The sequence below is a fragment of the Rana temporaria genome, chromosome 3 (assembly GCF_905171775.1).
Source record: "Rana temporaria chromosome 3, aRanTem1.1, whole genome shotgun sequence".
Taxonomy (NCBI): Eukaryota; Metazoa; Chordata; class Amphibia; order Anura; family Ranidae; genus Rana; species Rana temporaria.
In genome coordinates this window covers 474,369,899-474,389,266 of record NC_053491.1, presented here as the reverse complement: position 1 = coordinate 474,389,266, position 19,368 = coordinate 474,369,899, and the positions used below count along the sequence as shown (strand labels likewise).

Sequence of the window (19,368 nt, the reverse complement as noted above, 5' to 3'; positions counted from 1 at the left end):
CTCCAATTATGTTGATGTACATTCATACCACATTCACACGGGTCGTGGTGACCGAGGGTGACACCCCTTTGCTGGCAGGAGTGTCACCCCCCACATTCACACACCAGTCACACTGTAGCCAGCACTCCTCACCGTGTGCTTTAAAAATAAATAAAAAAAACTCATGACCTGAGCAGATAAATAAAAAATAAACTCATGACCTGAGTAGATAAATAATAGTAAATAAAAAAAAGGCACTTATTTTGCCTGACAGGGGCTGTGCCTGGTGGCAGCTTTCTGGCTCCTCAGCTGCCTGGGGGGAGCCTGGGGTGGGGGAGTGGGACATCTGGAGGTGGCTCATCTCCGGGTGGGCCACTCCTGGCAGGTGATGGCTGCCTGCCCTCCATGGCCATGGAAATCCGGCTCAGGAAATTGTGCGTCTGGGCCTGCATCCTCAGCTGGCGGGTCACGTTATGCCGATGATTGCGCTGCCTCTGTCTCCCCTCCTCCCGGATGGCAGCCGTGTTGGCGTTGACGGCCTCAGTAAGGCTATCAACCTTGGCCACCAGGTCCACCACACAGGTGGCCACTGCAGAACTGTTGCAACTGCCATCCAGCACTGCATCATATATTTGGCCAGTCTTATGTGCCATCTGCTGCAGGTGCCCGGCTATATCCCCCATATGCCGGGTCTGCTGGCTCTGGTCCAGGGCTATTTGGTCCTGGACATTGACAGCTACACCCCTGGTCTTCCATGTTGCCTTTCTTGGGGCAGAAGACGCCTGCGATCGGGTGCATGGTGAGCCCCTTGAGGTGGTTCCCCTGCTGGTGGGAGATGCAGAGGGGCTTCCCCTCATGGGGGTGGAGGTGTGAGAGGGCCCAGCCATAAAACTGGACTCCTCTATAATGAGGCCGATCTGGCCAAGGTCCACTGACTCCTCCACCACCTCCTCGAGAGGAGAGGTGTAGGCACTCCCCCCCACCGCAGGATCTTGGGGGTCTTGCTGAGGCTGCTCTGCGGAAGATGTGGTGGGACGGCCACCGCCAGCAGATGGGCCCGCTCCCTCCTGCACATCTGTGGATGACATAAAGCAGTCACATGTTGGGGGACCCACACACTTGTCACATGTTCCCTTCCACCCCCTCACATGCTACACACTGGATAGGGGATATAAAACACTTACCTGTCCTCGAGGCATCGTCACAGGAATCGAAGCCCTCAACTCCCTCCAAATACTCCCTCTGCATACACCGGGCGACCTTCTCCTCATCCGGGGTCAATACAATGTTGCAGGGTGGTCCACCCCCCATGCCACTCTGGTGCTTACAAATTGCAGTCAGCTTCTCCCGCACACGGAGCCTCAGGTCGTTAATTTTTTTGTTAATGTCCTTGGCGCTGCGGGTGGCATTGCCAAGGGCACTAACCTGAGTGGCAATTGTGTCCAGGATTTCTTGCTTCCTGGCGCGGGTGGTATCGTGACTCTCCGCACCATGGAGGAACCTATCATATTGCTCCATAGCATCAATTACAATTGCCCTCTCCTGTGGAGAAAAATTCCTTTTTCTCTTGCTGACTGGAACAGCCATAGTACAGCAAAAGAGCCAAGAACTAATGGACAGCAAAATTACCTTGCTCAGGGGGGAAAAAGCAGGATGTAATTTTGCGTCGGCGTAAGCCGGTAGGCCGGCGTATACCAGGAAGTTGGGCCGGCGCAGTTGTGAGCATGCGCACAAGGAAGCGCTCATACGTCGACATCACTGCGCATGCTCAGTTGAAGATATGCCAGGCGTAATCCACTGCTCCACGCTCAGGCCATCATTTGCATAAGTTCACACCCACTTACACTTACACCGGCTTGCGCCTTCAAATTTAGGTTACTACGGTGCAACGTGGAGAGCAAGTGCTTTATGAATCATGTACTTTCCTTTCTGACTTATGCCGGCGTAGCGCATATATGTTGCTTTACGCCGGCACAAAGATGCGCCCATCTACCTGAATCTAGCTATTTAAGTGCATGTAGAAAAGGTATGTGAACCCTTGGATTTAATAACTGGTTGAACCTCCATTGGCAGCAATAACTTCAACCAAACGTTTCCTGTAGTTGCAGATCAGACGTGCACAACGTTCAGGAGTAATTCTTGACCATTCCTCTTTACAGAACTGTTTCAGTTCAGCAATATTCTTGGGATATCTGGTGTGAATCGCTTTCATGAGGTCATGCCACAGCATCTCAATTGGGTTGAGGTCAGGACTCTGACTGGGCCATTCCAGTAGGCGTATTTTCTTCTGTTTAAGCCATTCTGTTGTTGATTTACTTCTATTCTTTGGGTTGTTGTCTTGTTGCAACACAATCTTCTGTTTAGCTTCAGCTGGTGGACATATGGCCTTAAGTTCTCCTGCAAAATGTATTGATAAACTTGGGAATACATTTTTCATTCGATGATAGCAATCCGCCCAGGCCCTGACGCAGCAAAGCAGTCCCAAACCATGATGCCCCCACCACCATACTTCACAGTTGGGGTGAGATTTTGATGTTGTGTGCTGTGCCCCTTTTTCTCAACACATAGTGTTGTGTGTTTCTTCTAAACAACTTAACTTTGGTTTCATCTGTCCACAGAATATGTTGCCAGTACTGCTGTGGAACATCCAGGTGCTCTTGAACAAACTGTAAACATGCAGCAATGGTTTTTTTTGGACAGCAGTGGCTTCCTCTGTGATATCCTCCATTCTTGTATAGTGTTTTACGTATCGTAGATTCGCTAACAAGGATGTTAGCATATGCCAGAGACTTTTGCAAGTCTTTAGCTGACACTCTAGAAATTCTTCTTCACCTCATTGAGCAGTCTGTGCTGTGCTCTAGCAGTCTTCTTTACAGGACGGCCACTCCTAGGGAGAGTTGCAGCAGTGCTGAACTTTCTCCATTTATAGACAATTTGTCTTACCGTGGACTGATGAACAGCAAGGCTTTTGGAGATACTTTTATAACCCTTTCCAGCTTTACGCAAGTCAACAATTCTTAATCATAGGTCTTCTGAGAGCTCTTTTGTGTGAGGCATCATTCACATCAGGCAATGCTTCTTGTGAAAAGCAAACCCAGAACTGGTGTGTGTGTGTGTTTTATAGGGCAGGGCAGCTGTAACCAACACCTCCAATCTCATCTCATTGATTGGACTCCAGTTGGCTGACACCTCACTCCAATTAGCTCTTGGAGATATCATTAGTCTAGGGGTTCACATACTTTTCCCACCTGCACTGTGAATGTTTACATGGTGTGTTCAATAAAAACATGGTAACATTTAATTATTTGTGTGTTATTAGTTTAAGACGACTGTGATTGTCTATTGTTGTGACTTAGATGAAGATCAGATCACATTTTATGACCAATTTGTGCAGAAATCAATATAATTCCAAAAGGGTTCACATACTTTTTATTGCAACTGTAGGTATATATCCACATGTAAAGATGGAAGTGCCCTTTATCGGCACTGACAGATTGTGAGGCGAGGTAAGCCGATCAGCGGCATATCTACACAGGGAAGACTGTACAGATAATCAGTGCAGCCCCAGCAGTGACACCAATCAGTGCCCATCAGTGACACCAATTAGTGCCCATCAGAGACACCAATCAGTGCTGCCTTTCAGTGCCCATCAGTGCTGCCTATCAGTGCTCATCAATGCCGCATATTAGTGCCACCTCATCAGTGCCTCAGTCGGTGCCATTCAGTGCTCCTCATCAGTGCAGCCTATCAGTGTCCATCAGTGCCACCTCATCAGCGCATATCAGTGAAGGAGAAACGTTACTTATTCACAAAATGTACTGACAGAAACTCAGAAAAACTTTTTTTTCAAACTTTTTTTCTAGCTTTTTTTTTTCAAGCTTTTTTTTCAAACTTCTTTTTTCAAGCTTTTTTTTTTTTTTACTTTTTTTTTAAGCGGATAAAAATAAAAAACCCAGCAGTGAATAAAAACCACCAAAAGAAAGCTCTATTTGTGTAAAAAAAATGATTAAAATGTCATACGAGTACAGCGTTGCACAACTGTGCAATTTTTGTGCAAAAAGTGTGACAGCGCTGAAAGCTGAAAATTGGCTTGGGCAGGAAGTGGATAAAAGTGCCTGAAATGGAAGTGGTTAAAATGTACAGAGACAATGGTAGAAAATAGACGAGTGGATAAAAGATGTAACAATAAACATGGCATTCCCTACTGCTTTAAATGGAAGATTAATAAAGGTTGTGTGTCAGGAGAAATACAGTCTAAAAAATAATTCCTTAAAGATTATTAGCTAGAACGTTAATTAGTAATACAAAACACAGCCCACCAAGGAGGAGGAAATGTATAAAATGGTTTTAGATCCAGTAGTCACTATTAGTAATTTATTATCACTAAATTGTTTGACGGCTGATCTTACAATGTTTGCCGGGGATTTTCAAAGTACATTTTTACATCCAGATATCATCTCTAAAAATGCACAAGGAAACAAGGTGCAGTATGTAACAATTGATTGGAGATAAATGAAAACATAGACACAATTAGCCGGATTCATAAAGACTTACGCCGACGTATCTACTGATACACCGCGTAAGTCCACAGATGCGCCGTCATATCTATGCGCTTGATTCTGCAAAGGAGATATGCCTGAATTTCGGCTCCATCCGACCGACGTAAGTCTCCTACGCCGTCGTATCTTGGGCGCATATTTACGCTGGCCGCAAGGGGCGCTTCCATTGTTTTACGCTTCAAATATGTAAATGAGCGAGATATGCCAATTCACGAATTACTTACGCCCGTCGCTGTAATCTACAGCCGTCATATTTTACGTCGTTTACGTAAGTCGTACGTTAATGGGGCTGGGCGTAGGTTACGTTTACGTTGTAGGCATTGAGCCGTCGTATCTTAGGGAGTATATGCAACGTGATTCTAAGCATGCGTGCACATGCGCCGTTCGTTCGGCCCTTCATTTACATGGGTCACGCTTCATTTTAATACAGCACACCCACTACCTTCCTACTTTGAATTAGGCGGGCTTACGCTGGCCCATTTACGCTACGCCGCCGTAACTTAGGGAGCAAGTGCTTTGTGAATACTGTTCTTGCCTCTCTATGTTACGTCGGTGTAGCACATATGAGATGCGTAAAAGAGATACGCTATGGCGGCATGAATATGCACTGATGTATGTGAATCCGGGCCTATGAGTCTATCTCATATATTAGTTTCACCTTTTAAATTGCATTAGTGAAATAAATGAACTTTTGCACAATATTCAAATTTTTCGAGTTTCACCTGTAGTCTAATGTCCTGGATATCTCTCGTAGGTCTTCTCCAGCTGCACTGCATTAGTGTGTACTACAGTAAAACCTTGGATTGGGAGCATGGTTTGTTCCAGAGACATGCTTGTAATTCAAATAAGAAATAATGGAAACTCAAATGATTCGTTCCACAACCATTTATTCATAGGTCCTTCAGTTTATAGTCCATATAAAAAGATTATAACAATGTGATAGGTTGTGTAACCATAAAATGTCCATCCACAAATGGAAGCCTCCACAAGGGGATTAGAAGCAAAATTCAGCAGGAGCTCCAGAGTATAAAAGAGAAGAGAGGTGCCTCCAAGTGTAGCAATATGTTGCTAAATGTTGTACCTTTCTTAAATGTAACCATATTGCTATACTAAGGCCCCATACACACGACCAAACATGTCTGCTGAAACTGGTCCGCGGGCCAGTTTCAGCAGACATGTTCGGTCGTGTGTAGGCCCGAGCGTGCAGGATTCCAGCAAACATTTGCCTGCCGGGCCTTTTCCCAGCGGGCAACTATTCCTGGACTTGTTTTAAAACAGTCCGCTGGAATCCTGCCCGCTTGGACATGTTCGGTCGTCTGTACAGACCTACCGTACATGTCCGAGCGCCCGCCATCCCTCGCATGCGTCGAATGACTTCGACGCATGCGTGGAAGCATTTAACTGGCAGGCCCGCCCACATCGCCGCGGCATCGACGCGGCGACACCACGGACACGCCCCGCGTATTGTTTACGCGTGGATTTCTGTACGATGGTTAGTACAGCCATCGTACAGAAAGCCCCGGCCAGACATGTACGGTGAAAACGGTCCGGCAGACCGCTTTCATCGTACTTGTTTTGTCGTCTGTACACGGCCTTAGAGGCTCCTCTCTTCTCTTTTATACTCAGTTGTGACATGGCGCTACTTGCAGATCAAGACATCGCTTGTATATCAAGTAAAATTTTATTAAAATGTTTTGCTTGTTTTGCAAAATGCTCTTAAACGAAGTTACTCTCAAACCAAGATGTTACTGTATATGCATTGTAGACCGTATATTTGACTCTTTACTATTAAATATGTATTGTTTTTCTTTTTTTAGCAATCATCCTTAGTTGCACCCCTTGAGCCCCTGAGGAAACCAAAAGCAAAACGTGTTGGGTTGAAGCACCCCTCCCGCTTCTTTTTGTGATATTTGTAAAATTATAATTGAATCAAATCTTGTTTGTGTCAATGTTTAGGGGAGGATCTCTATTTTTGGGTTGCATTTAAAGAAAGGGATGTGCTCAACTTTGTGTATGTTTTTTAGAGGATGATTACCGCGTACAAATCATTTTAATGAATTTATACACTCACCGGCCATTCTATTAGGTACACCTATTCAATTGATTGGTGGCGAAAATTGCTAATCAGCAAATCACATGGCAGCAACTCAATGCATTTAGGCATCTAGACGTGGTGAAGACAACTTTCTGAAATTCAAAACGAGCATCAGAATGGGGAAGAAAGGGTATTTTAGTGACTGTGAATATGGCATGGCTGTTGGTGCCAGAAGGGCTAGTCTTTGTATTTCAAAAACTGCGGATCTACTAAGTTTGTTTACGCACAACCATCTCTCTGTTTTTTCAGAGAATGATCCAAAAAAGTGTCTGATAATGTCTTGTTGATGTCAAAGGTCAGAGGAGAGTGGGCAGAATGATAGAAAAGCAACAACTCAAATAAACTATTGTTACAACCAAGGTTTGCAGAATATCATCTCTGAATGTACAACCGAAATCCCCGCTAACAGACAGCGCGGTGACGTGGCGGTGACGTTGACGCCTCCACGTCACCAAACCAGGAAGTAAAATACTTCCACGCATGCGTCGAATCCATTCGACGCATGCGGGAGATTTCTGTCCGCTGGTTAGGTGTACTAACCAACGGACATGTCGGACGGACGGGTTTCCAGCAGACAAGTTTTAAAGCATGCTTTAAAACTTTTGTCTGCTGGAAACCTGTCTGCTAGGCTGTACACACGGTCGGATCTGTCCGCTGAAACTGGTCTGCAGACCAGTTTCAGCAGACATGTTCGGTCGTGTGTACAAGGCCTGAGAGTCTCGATTTCAGATGCGACATTCAGATGGTAGAGTCAGAATTTGCTGTAAACAACATGAAAGCCTGGATCCATCCTGCCTTGTATCACTGGTATAGGCTGGTGGTGTTATGGTGTGGGGGGGATATTTTTTTGGCACATTTTGGGCCCCTTGGTACCAACTGTGCATTGTTTAAATGCCACGGCCTGCCTGAGTGTTATTGCTGACCATGTCCATCCCTTTATGGCTACAGTGTAACCAATCTTCTGATGGCTCCTTGATAAGGTGAAAAAAGGAAAAGAATTGCGCTTATCTAAACAAGCAAATAATGAGCTGCTACACAACAATGTGACAAAAATTGGATAAGTGATAAATAAAGATGTAGCGCTGGTGATGATAAGAAACACTCAATGTCACATGAAGTGACTAAAAGAACAAATAAAATCCATACAAATGAATGTGGAGTGATAAAAAACAAAAATTAATGTGCACATAAATGTCCATCAATAAGTGTAAATAAACACTGAAAGCCACGTGGATCATCATGGAAAAAACATTCCTCCCGACTATGTCGAATAGATGGAATATGCTTACCGGATCCAGAGGATCTGCCTGTCAGCGACAGCAGATCATAGAGGCATATCATATCCCAAGAGTTACTCGACTTACCTGACGACTGGGTGATTGGAACCACACACTTGACCTGGTTGGAACCCGATAGCCTTTAGCTGGAACCTCTCAGTGAGTATAAATTGATCTGGATCAAAGGGATAGACCCAAAGAGAAGGGAAGGGAAACCCCTTACTTCCAGCCAATGTTGCGTGATAGAAGAAAACAATCCCCAAAGGGATATGACAAAGCATGGTGCTGAGGCTTCAAAAACTTTGTCCAGCAGATCATGCAGGGAAAAAGAAAAACAATGCTCCAGATGGTGCAGGTCAAAATGATATGGGTTTTATTGTAATAAAACCAACAAAATGTTGACATAAAAGTCATCACAAAAATAAATAAACAAGCGAATAAAAGCAATATGGGGAGTAGGCTTACCAATCCCTATGTGTTTCGTCCTAAGGGACTTCAACTTGGGCATCTGGATCCGGTAAGCGTATTCCATCTATTCTACATAGTCAGGAGGAATGTTTTTTCCTTGATAAGGTCACTGTACTCCAATGGCCTCCACAGTCACCAGATCTGAAGGCAGTTCTGAAGGCAAAAGGGGGTCCAACCCGGTACTAGCACAGTGTATCTAATAAAGTAGCCAGTGAGTGTAATGAAAAAAGTATTTTTTTAAATAAACATGTTTTGGTGAATCATTCTAAATGAAGGTCTCAATACCTCTTAAAGTCCCGTTGTCTCTTTTAAAAAGTTTCTCTAATTTTGCTTTTGTAATGTGGTGTTGATATTACAACTAAACTAATTTCTTGTTGCAAAAAAAAACGGCATACAGACTACCAGCTGTATGTCTCGAGAAAGGGCTTGAGGACCAACAAGAATGTATAGCAGGATTTTAATCATATGTGTTTATTAAAGGCCAAAAAATGGCTGATGATACCAAAAACAACATTAAGGGATTCAAGGACTGTAATAAAAATTGGAAAAAAAAACATTATAGATTGAAGATACTGTAAAAAAGATACTTGATCTAATAAAGTAAAGGTGAACTCCAGACAAACAGCTAAATAAACAAAATGCATATATGGGAGGTATTTTACTTGACAAAAGGTTTTTATTGTGTGCCTCCAGTCTTGAAAATTACATAACTCTGCCACCTTGCACAGGTATACTTGGCAGAGGATGGCATCTGATTGTTTTCTGCTGCTGTTTCGCCTTTATTTAGGTTTTCTCTCATCATCCACCTTGTGACTGGAGAGTGAAAGAAGAAGCAGCAGACTGAAGAACTTATCTCCTATGTAACTATTATCTCTATTTATTATCATGCTCCTTGCAATATACCTGACTGATTCCCTGTTGTCACATATCTGGTTCAGGACAAGTTGATGACAGGGCTTCCCTTAAACCTCTTGTTCCGTTTCCCCTGGGGTTGAAACGGAACAACAAGGCAACAAAGTAGCACGTGTGCTTGGAGGAGATCTGGGTCAGGTGATCTTGTATCAGATGGTGAGATGAAGACAGCACAGTAGGCAAGATTGCAGTTGGCAGATGCAGGATCTCATTTGGGCAGAAGTTGGCAACAACTGGACAGCAGAGGTACAGAATCAGGAAACGGGAAGAAAGTCACAGCCAAGCCAAGGTCAGTATCGGACATAAGAGGTACTGGAACAGGAGGCAAGGTTGAGGTCCGGAGGTTTTTTAGGAACAAGTAGAGTAAATAAACCGGGTCAGGTCACTGGCAAAAAGAGGTGATGACCACTTATGAGAGTGCTAATGCTCACACGCACAATCCTAATTCTGTGCACAGTCCTGTGAATCATTCTGTATGCATGCACATTTCTTTGATCATGGGCATAAGCTTGGTTTTCCTGACACTTGTTCCCCTGATGATGTCACATCTGACAAAACACATAGGGCAGAGCCACGCACACATGCTACCACACATTTACAGCCGAGTAGCGGCCATCTTTGTCACTAGAGATAGGCCCTTTTTTATCTTTGGCTTTTTTTACATGCTCTTCGATATCAATCCATGTAAGTGCATTTTTTTCTAAATAAATCATGGAGGTTTACAATACCACACTATCTTGAGCCTTTACTTTGCATATCCCACTGCATACCTGTCACATCCATCTGTTTGATGCATTCTTATCATTAGCAACAGTGACCTGTGTTGATGTCCCTGCCCCTGCTATTGAGTATATCTCTACAGTTTAATTTAGGGCATATTAACCACTCTGGGTAAGGGGGTCCCCGGACTTCCCATAAGCCTCTGGTGAAGGTATCTTTGGTGTCACATTGGCTATCCCTGTATTCCATTCCAAAACTAACACTGATTTATTTGGGAACTTTTATATTTCTATCCATTTTATTTTCCTTGGAGGTGCACACTATTATATTCCACATGTTGTGCCTTTAGACTTTCTATTGACACAGTTTTTGTGTGCATTTATCACTTGTTAGCACTATTAATGAGTTGTTATTTATTGATTTATTTTGTGTGATTTATCAGTCTATATGCACTGTACTTTTTTTTATGTGTATTTCCTGACACTTGTGTTGCCTATTCCTCACTTATTTGAGTTCTACTGTACAGAGACTGAAAGAGGCTAAATTCAGATGAAATTCTCTGGCCCTGCACTTGGTAAATGCAGCTGAATGCTGTATCCAGTTGAGATGGGGCACATAGACCCCACCTACTCTCTCCAACTGGATTCACTGTGTAAAGCTAATGGCAGAAATGGAAGAGTTGATCCTTATAGCCAAAAACAACCCATCCACACAATCTCTTTCGTCCATTTAAACCAGACCAAAGAGCTGTCATAGGACATCAGGAACAAGACTGTAGACCTGCACGAGACTGGAATGGGCTACAAATCCATCAGCAAGAAGCTTGGTGAGTAGGAGACAACTGTTGGAGTGATTATTCGCAAATGGAAGAAATGCAAAATAACCATCAATTGCCCTCGGTCTGGAGTTCCATGCAATATTTCCCCTCGTGGGGTAAGGATGATCATGATAAAAGTGAAGGATCAACCCAGAACTACACATGATGAGCTTGTGAATGATTTCAAGGCAGTTGGGACCACAGTCACCAAACAAACCAATGGTAATACAATATGCCACCATGGATTGAAATCCTGCAGCATCCCTGCAAGCTCCCCCTCCTCATGAAGGCACATGTACATGCCCGTCTAAAGTTTGCCAATCAACATCTAAATGATTCAGAGAAGGATTGGGAGAAAGTGCTGTGGTCAGATGAGGCAAAAATGTTGCTCGTTGGCATTAACTCAACTCGGCGTGTTTGGAGGAAGTAAAATGCTGACTATGACCCTAAGAACACCATCCCTACAGTCAAGCATGGAGGTGGAAACATTATGCTTTGGGGCTATTTCTCTGCTAAAGGTACAGGCCAACTCTGCCGCATTGAGGGGGCAATGGATGAGGCCATGTATTGTAAAATCTTGTATGAGAACATTTTTCCCTCTGCCAGAACACTGGAGATGGGTTGTGGATGGGTCATTACAATGACCCAAAAGTTACAGCCAAGACAACAAAAAAGTGGCTCAAAAGGGCTCCCAGAGCACAGCGGGAGCCAATCAGCGGCGCAGCGCAACTCGCGCATGCGCTGTAGGGAACAGGGTAACGAAGCCGGAGCGATTCACTTCCTGGTTCCCTCACTGAGGATTGCGGGGGGAGCAGCAGAGTGATGAGCGATCGCTCGTCCTCTGCTGCGGACGGCGTTGGACTCCAGGACAGGTAAGTGTCCTAATATTAAAAGTCAGCAGCTGCAGTATTTGTAGCTGCTGGCTTTTAATATTTTTTTTAGTGGCACATCCGCTTTAAGGATTTAGAGAAGATCTATAAAGAAGACTGGACCAAAATCCCTCCTGAGATGTGTGCAAACCTGGCAACCAACTACAAGTTGGTTACCAAGGGCGTCTTACCTCTGTGCTTGCCAACAAGAGACGTGAGTGAGTGAATAACTTGTATAGCACAACAATTGCGAACTGAATCGCCTCAAGGCGCTTGGTATCCCTTTTCCTTCTGTTTCTCCCTCAGAATAAGTGGGTCTTGAGTTTTTCTCTGAAGGCCAGGTGATCAATTTCCGTTTGGATGTTAGTTGGTAATGCGTTCCACAGTCGAGGTCCTTGGAATGCAAATCGACGTTCTCCTTTGGTCTTGTAGCGGGCTTTGGGGATTTGTAGTAATTTTTGGTCAGTTGATCGAAGCACTAAATTGGGGTTTTGTTGTTTTATTTTCTCACATAAGTATTGGGGGGCGTCTCCGTGTACACATTTGTGCGTCAGGCATAGGGCCTTAAATGTGACTCTGTCTTTTACGGGCAACCAATGGAGGGATCTCAGGGACGGGGTGATTGATTCCCAGGGTTTTTTCCCTGTTACCAGTCGTGCTGCCGTGTTCTGGACGACTTGGAGACGGGCCAACTGGTATTTTGGGAGTCCGAGGTAGAGGGAATTTGCATAATCTAACCTAGAGTTAATGATTGCGCCTACCACTACTGCTGTATCTTGTTTGGGGATGAAGGAGACAATTTTTCGTAGGAGACGTAGAAGATGGTGGGTTCCACTAACTACTGATCCTATTTGTACATCCATTGTCATGTCAGAGTCAAGAATGACTCGGAGACTTCTGTGCTTGCCAACAAGGGTTTCTCCACCAAGAACTAAGCCATGTTTTGCTTGGGGATCAAACACTTATTTTACTCACAGAACTGCAACTCAATTTATAACATTTGTACCATGTGTTTTTTTCTGGATTTTTGGTTGATATACTGTCTCTGTTATTTAAAATATACCTATGATAAAAATGATATTCCCTTAATTTCTTGTTAAGTGGGCAAACTTACAAAACCTGCACAGGATCAAATAATTATTTTCCCCACTGTATATGTTTTTTTTATGATTATATAGGATAGTTAAAACAACATACATTGTTATATTTTGTTTGAATATGATGTACTGTTTTTAATTCTGATTCTAATTCCTAATTAATGTTTTGCTAATAGCACAGAATTATGCAAAAATGTACAACTCAACTAATATTGAAAAGGATATTAGTAGAGTTGAGCGGACACCTGGATGTTCGGGTTCAGGTCCGAACCTGAACTTTAAAAAAAAGTTTGGGTTTGGGAACCCGAACCCGAACCCGAACTCCGAACCCCATTGTAGTCAATAGGACACAGACTTTTAGAAAAAAATGCGCAGAGGTCCCTGCAAATTCAATAAACAGACCCTTTAGGTCTGGTATGGATATTAAGGAGAACTCCGCCGTCAATTTAAAAAAAAAATGACGTGCGGTTCCCCCTAAATATCCATAACCAGACCCGTTATCCGAGCACGTTGACCTGGCCGGCCACAGAAAAGAGGGGGGGACAGAGTGCGGCCCCCCCCTCTCCTGAACCGCACCAGGCCACATGCCCTCAACATTGGGAGGGTGCTTTGGGGTGCCCCCCAAAGCACCTTGTCCCCATGTTGATGGGGACAAGGGTCTAATCCCCACAACCCTTGCCCGGTGGTTGTGGGGGTATGCGGGCGGGAGGCTTTTTAGAATCTGGAAGACCCCTTTAACAAAGGGGACCCCCAGATCCTGACCCCCCCTGTGTGAAATGGTAATGGGGTACACTGTACCCCTACCATTTCACGAAGGAAGTGTAAATTCTTGTAAAAAAAAAACACACCGTAGAATAAAGTCCTTTATTAATAAAAAATAAATAAAAAAACTCCAGCGGTGATAATCTACTCATTCCCGGCTTCCTGCTCCAACGTTGTCCTGATCCAGCGAAGGGTGCGGGTGATCTCCAGCGATGAGAAGATCCATCCATCCAGAGCGCAGCATCACCGACCTCCTCTGACCGCTGGACACAGCCCAGCGAATGACGCGCTGAAGCTGTGACATTACTTATATAGGGGAGGCAGGGCCACCCGTCACGTGACCCCACACCCTCTGACGCACCCTCTGCTATGTCACTGGGGAAGCCCCGGAATAGGGAAGACTGGGCTTACCCAGTGACGTAGCAGAGGGGTCTGGGTCTTCCAGATTCTGATAAGCCTCCCGCCCGCATACCCCCACAACCATTGGGCAAGGGTTGTGGGGATGAGACCCTTGTCCCCATTAACATGGGGACAAGGTGCTTTGGGTGGCACCCCAAAGCACCCTCCCAATGTTAAGGGCATGTGGCCTGGTGCAGTTCAGGAGAGGGGGGGCCGCACTCTGTCCCCCCTCTTTTCTGCGGCCGGCCAGGTCAACATGCTCGGATAACGGGTCTGGTTATGGATATTTAGGGGGAACCGCACGTCATTTTTTTTTAAATTGACGGCGGGGTTCCCCTTAATATCCATACCAGACCTAAAGGGTCTGGTTATTGAATTTGTGGGGACCTCCGCGCATTTTTTTTCCCCGAACTCCGAACCTGGACCCAAACTTTTTCCAATTATTTTTTTTACTTTACAGTTCGGGTTCGGTCAACTCTAGATATTAGCAAAATCAAATGAATACATGTCAGATTAATCGTTGTTTTTATTTTGCCATCCACCAGAATTTTGAGGAGTTGAGCATAGTGGATTTTCTTCTAGATACAACTTAAATTATATATTTGTTTATTGTCTTAACAGGTGGTCTATCACAATAATATAACCAATATTGTACTAACAGGCTTTCCGTTTCTAAAACACATCAAAATTCAATTTTTCTTGGTTCTGTTTCTCATATATTGTGTTACTATGTCTGGAAATCTTGTTATTGTGGTTTTATATCATCTGAGTAAAACACTTCAGTCTCCCATGTACCTCTTCATCACCCAACTATCATTGCTTGATATAATTCTGTCTACAGATATTATTCCCAACCTTCTTTATATCATCTTACATGATGGATGTACCATGTCTCTTGCTGGATGTATCATCCAGTTCTCATTTTTTGCCCAGCCTGAGGCCTCAGAGTGTTTTCTACTGACTGTGATGTCCTATGACCGGTATTTGGCCATCTGTAAGCCTCTGCATTACAACTCTATAATGAACCAATCAATTTGCATTAAATCAGTGATTATCATTTGGGTACTGGGCTTTACAATGACATTGGTTGATTTCATATCTTTGTGCAGTTTATACTACTGTGGACCAAACATCATTCATCACTTCTTCTGTGACTTTGAACCAATACTTGAGCTTTCCTGCTCCGATACTTCATGGCTCTATAATCAGGCCTATGTATTAGGTTTCATCTATGTTGTAGCACCTTTTATATTAATTGTTATATCGTATATCTATATTGTTTCAACCATCCTTAAAATTAAATCAATTACAGGAAGAAAGAAAGCCTTCACCACCTGCAGCTCTCACTTGACCGTAGTGTGCATTTTTTATGGGGCGCTAATCGCAGTGTATTTGATTCCAACAAAAGGACAAAAGGATATTCTGAACAAGATCCTCTCCCTCTTTTATACTGTAATGACTCCATTGCTGAATCCAATCATATACACATTCAGGAACAAGGACTTTAAAACAGCTATTGAAAAAATTAAATTTTATGGCAAACAGGAGGCTCATATTATGCTATAATCTTTCTTTACTGTCATCCAGCAGCAAGAGAGTTAATGAAAAGAAAAAACGTTACACAGATAGGTATGCAAATGAACATAGGTAGACTGTCCAATCAGGTAACAGGAGTATGTTATAAAGGTAAGGTACAGGTGATATTCTTCCTCTTTCTTGCTGCTCCAGCCAGATAAGTACATTGACATTTTTTCCTCAGGTGCTTCTACATATATTATATATATATATTGTGACAAGGTCGCACGGAATAGCGGTAATGTAATGCAGCAAAGTCACTGAACTTAAGCAATAAATATGGCTTTATTGCACTCAAAAGAAATAATACAAAAACAAAACGGCCTACTCAAGCTTCGGAGGCTAACTAACAGTACGGTCCCTGACTACTGTGTACTGGAGGGGCTATTCCAGCCTCCAGTATAAAACAAATAAACAAATAATAGTCCAAATAAGGGATTGTCTGTGACAGACCTTGTTTCTCCAAAGAAGACAGTCTCCAACCTGTCCTGTTCAGCTCAGCGTGCCTCAGGCTGAGCTCTCCCTCCTCCAGTCTCTATCAGGTGTTGCGTAATTAATAGGGAGAGAGAGGAGGTTTTCCTGTTGGCCAGGCTTAACCCTTTCTAAGACAGGGAAAGCTGATCTTTACAACCTCTCACTGACATACATGGAATCATGTACCCTGTCACAATATATAACTCATTACATATATATATATATTTATATTCATTTTCTGCAGAGTTTTCCCTGCAACCCTGCGCTTGTCACAGTTTGCAGGGCCATACTTTGTATCCTTAATGGAAGTCCCAGCATTGCCCACCCCCCTTCTATTCATTATCTTCCCAGGTGGTCTCCTCACCATTCCAATACCCCAGCTTACAGCACACTCACTTGTTCTCTGACGGCCCGCGTCCCCTCACCGCGGCCGTTTGGCGGTATCCCGGCAGTCCGGGATATTGTTTCCTCACAGCTGGTGCTCAGCTGTGGCGCGGTCCCGCGCGGATTCGCGGCCCGACACGCAGTGTGTCTCCTCACTGTGCTGCAGCGCTGCTATACCGCCGTTCCCTGACAGAAAGTTTCTGTCAGAGACACAGGCAGGAACTCCGTTCTCCTGTGTGGGTGTGTGCCTGCCACATACCAACCCTAAACCCGGTTTAGGTTCAGGGGTGTATGTTTGGCACACACACACACATAGTAACACATTTACACAAACAAATTTAAATAAACATATGTTTGTTCATATGGATATATGCATATAGATATATGTATATATACTTTTATATATATATATATAGATATAGATGTATGTATATATATATATATATATATATATATATATATACTTACACACTTTGAACTGCAGTCAGAATATTAGTAATAAATATATATATATATATATATATATATATATATATAAAGAAAAGAAGAGGTACAGCGCAAATTCTAGTGTATAGAAATTCTGATGTGATACCAAAAAATTCCTGGCGTGACACAAATAAGTGAAGGTGACACAAAATTGTAAGGTCAATTGCTATGCATCACTGAAACTAAACAATTGACTATAAATAAAAATGCACGTGAAAAACAAAAATAACTTGTAAATAAAAACAATATATGAATGTGTATAAAGTCTGTGAATGAATGAGATTGTGCAAGCAAAAAAGACTACAGGTGAGGTATTAGTCCATATGCTCCCAGATATCTTAAAGAAAACTTCTTTAAAAGAGTGAACTTCACAGCGAATGTCTTCAGAGAAAAGGATAGTACAGGGCTGACACAACCTTCCACCAAGGCACACCTGAGTGACAAAACAATGCCCTTACCAGATGTGGAGACCACAACGGTGGTCAGACTGGACCCGGGTATATTTAGAGTCACCCAAATGACTGTATGTAGCACACTGGATCTGTAGCACACTGGATCTGCTTCAAGCTATTTCCCATCGGTCAGAACAGATGAATGGCTCAGATGCAAAAAGAAAAGAAAAGGGCCCATAGTGCAACTTTGCAAAACAATTTAATGATCAAAGTAAAATATTGCACTTACAGATAGGTGGAGAATCATAAGCCCAATAAGGTGCACAAAGTGCGGTTTCAAAAGCTGGATCTCGGCGTCCTCTATGGCTTCCCCTTCCTGGGTCAGTTCAGGTTAGCGTAAAAAACGTCAGAATGCAGGCCACGCCTATGCATTTCGTCATACGTGACGTCGTCTGGGACTGGCAGCCAGTCCCAGACGACGTCACGTATGACGAAATGCATAGGCGTGGCCTGCATTCTGACGTTTTTTACGCTAACCTGAACTGACCCAGGAAGGGGAAGCCATAGAGGACGCCGAGATCCAGCTTTTGAAACCGCACTTTGTGCACCTTATTGGGCTTATGATTCTCCACCTATCTGTAAGTGCAATATTTTACTTTGATCATTAAATTGTTTGGCAAAGTTGCACTATGGGCCCTTTTCTTTTCTTTTTGCATCTGAGCCATTCATCTGTTCTGACCGATGGGAAATAGCTTGAAGCAGATCCAGTGTGCTACAGATCCAGTGTGCTACATACAGTCATTTGGGTGACTCTAAATATACCCGGGTCCAGTCTGACCACCGTTGTGGTCTCCACATCTGGTAAGGGCATTGTTTTGTCACTCAGGTGTGCCTTGGTGGAAGGTTGTGTCAGCCCTGTACTATCCTTTTCTCTGAAGACATTCGCTGTGAAGTTCACTCTTTTAAAGAAGTTTTCTTTAAGATATCTGGGAGCATATGGACTAATACCTCACCTGTAGTCTTTTTTGCTTGCACAATCTCATTCATTCACAGACTTTATACACATTCATATATTGTTTTTATTTACAAGTTATTTTTGTTTTTCACGTGCATTTTTATTTATAGTCAATTGTTTAGTTTCAGTGATGCATAGCAATTGACCTTACAATTTTGTGTCACCTTCACTTATTTGTGTCACGCCAGGAATTTTTTGGTATCACATCAGAATTTCTATACACTAGAATTTGCGCTGTACCTCTTCTTTTCTTTATTTTGCTTAAATATTTGTATCTATATTTTTGGTACTAGCAGCATTTTCATTTTTTTGTTTAGCGCAGTGTTTTTCCCGTTTTTTTACAAGTTTTCCTTGATATATATATATATATATATATATGTTTGGGTATACGCTCATAATATATGTGCCCTCTTGCTGACATATATATTGTCTGCTGATACAAAAAATATATATAGTTCTGCTGCATATATATTAATTAGTTGTTCTATTATTTTTTCTCTTTCAGAATAATTTGTCTTCAGTCAATCACATTTACTCACACCTCACTATGTCTAATAAAGATTCCACTACTGTTACCCCCTCAGATATCCCTGAGGAAAACCAGAAAATCCAATCCATAATAGATAAATCCATCCAATCTGCTATGCAGACGGCCATGCATGATTCCATTGCACAATCGGTAGTCATGGCCCTGTCTCAAAGTAAACCTCAGGTTACCCCTGAACCTTTACCTATTACCCCATCTGACATTTATTGGTCAGCGGAGGACTCTACATCCCACATGATTTAGGGATTGAAAAAAGCGGGTAAAGTGTCTCAAAAACGACATCATATATCTCATACCGGTCCCTCCCATTCTAAAAGAATGGTCCTGATGGAGAACCAGGGTGAATCTTCTAAGCCTCATAGTAAAGGAAAGGCTACTGTCAGTGACAAGAGGTCACACGTTATACCCTCTGCCCGGGAGGAGTTGATCTTACAACGGGTAAAAATGGCCTCAAAGAGGCAAAAACCAGACTCTTACCGTACCTCTTCCAGCAATTCTTCTTCTGATGAGGAATCTTTATCAGAAGAAGGAAGAGACTCTG

At 43.2% G+C, this 19,368-nt stretch overlaps 1 protein-coding gene across 1 annotated transcript; it reads left to right on the top strand.

Annotated features, from left to right (window-relative positions):
• The first annotated feature begins 8,358 nt into the window (after window positions 1-8,358).
• On the top strand, window positions 8,359-19,070 carry LOC120930694 (olfactory receptor 154-like). Its single transcript, XM_040341868.1, has 3 exons — window positions 8,359-8,427; window positions 14,576-15,491; window positions 18,865-19,070. The coding sequence occupies exons 1-3, from the start codon at window positions 8,359-8,361 to the stop codon at window positions 19,068-19,070; spliced, it is 1,191 nt and encodes a 396-aa protein (XP_040197802.1).
• The last annotated feature ends 298 nt before the right edge of the window (window positions 19,071-19,368 follow it).

Coding starts and splice junctions, on each gene's coding strand:
- LOC120930694 (XM_040341868.1), top strand. CDS start 8,359: ATGGGGAGTAGGCTTACCAATCCCTATGTGTTTCGTCCTAAGGGACTT. Junction 8,428..14,575: donor AACTTGGGCATCTGGATCCG/GTAAGCGTATTC, acceptor TTGTCTTAACAG/GTGGTCTATCACAATAATAT. Junction 15,492..18,864: donor TGAAAAAATTAAATTTTATG/GCAAACAGGAGG, acceptor TTACCCCCTCAG/ATATCCCTGAGGAAAACCAG.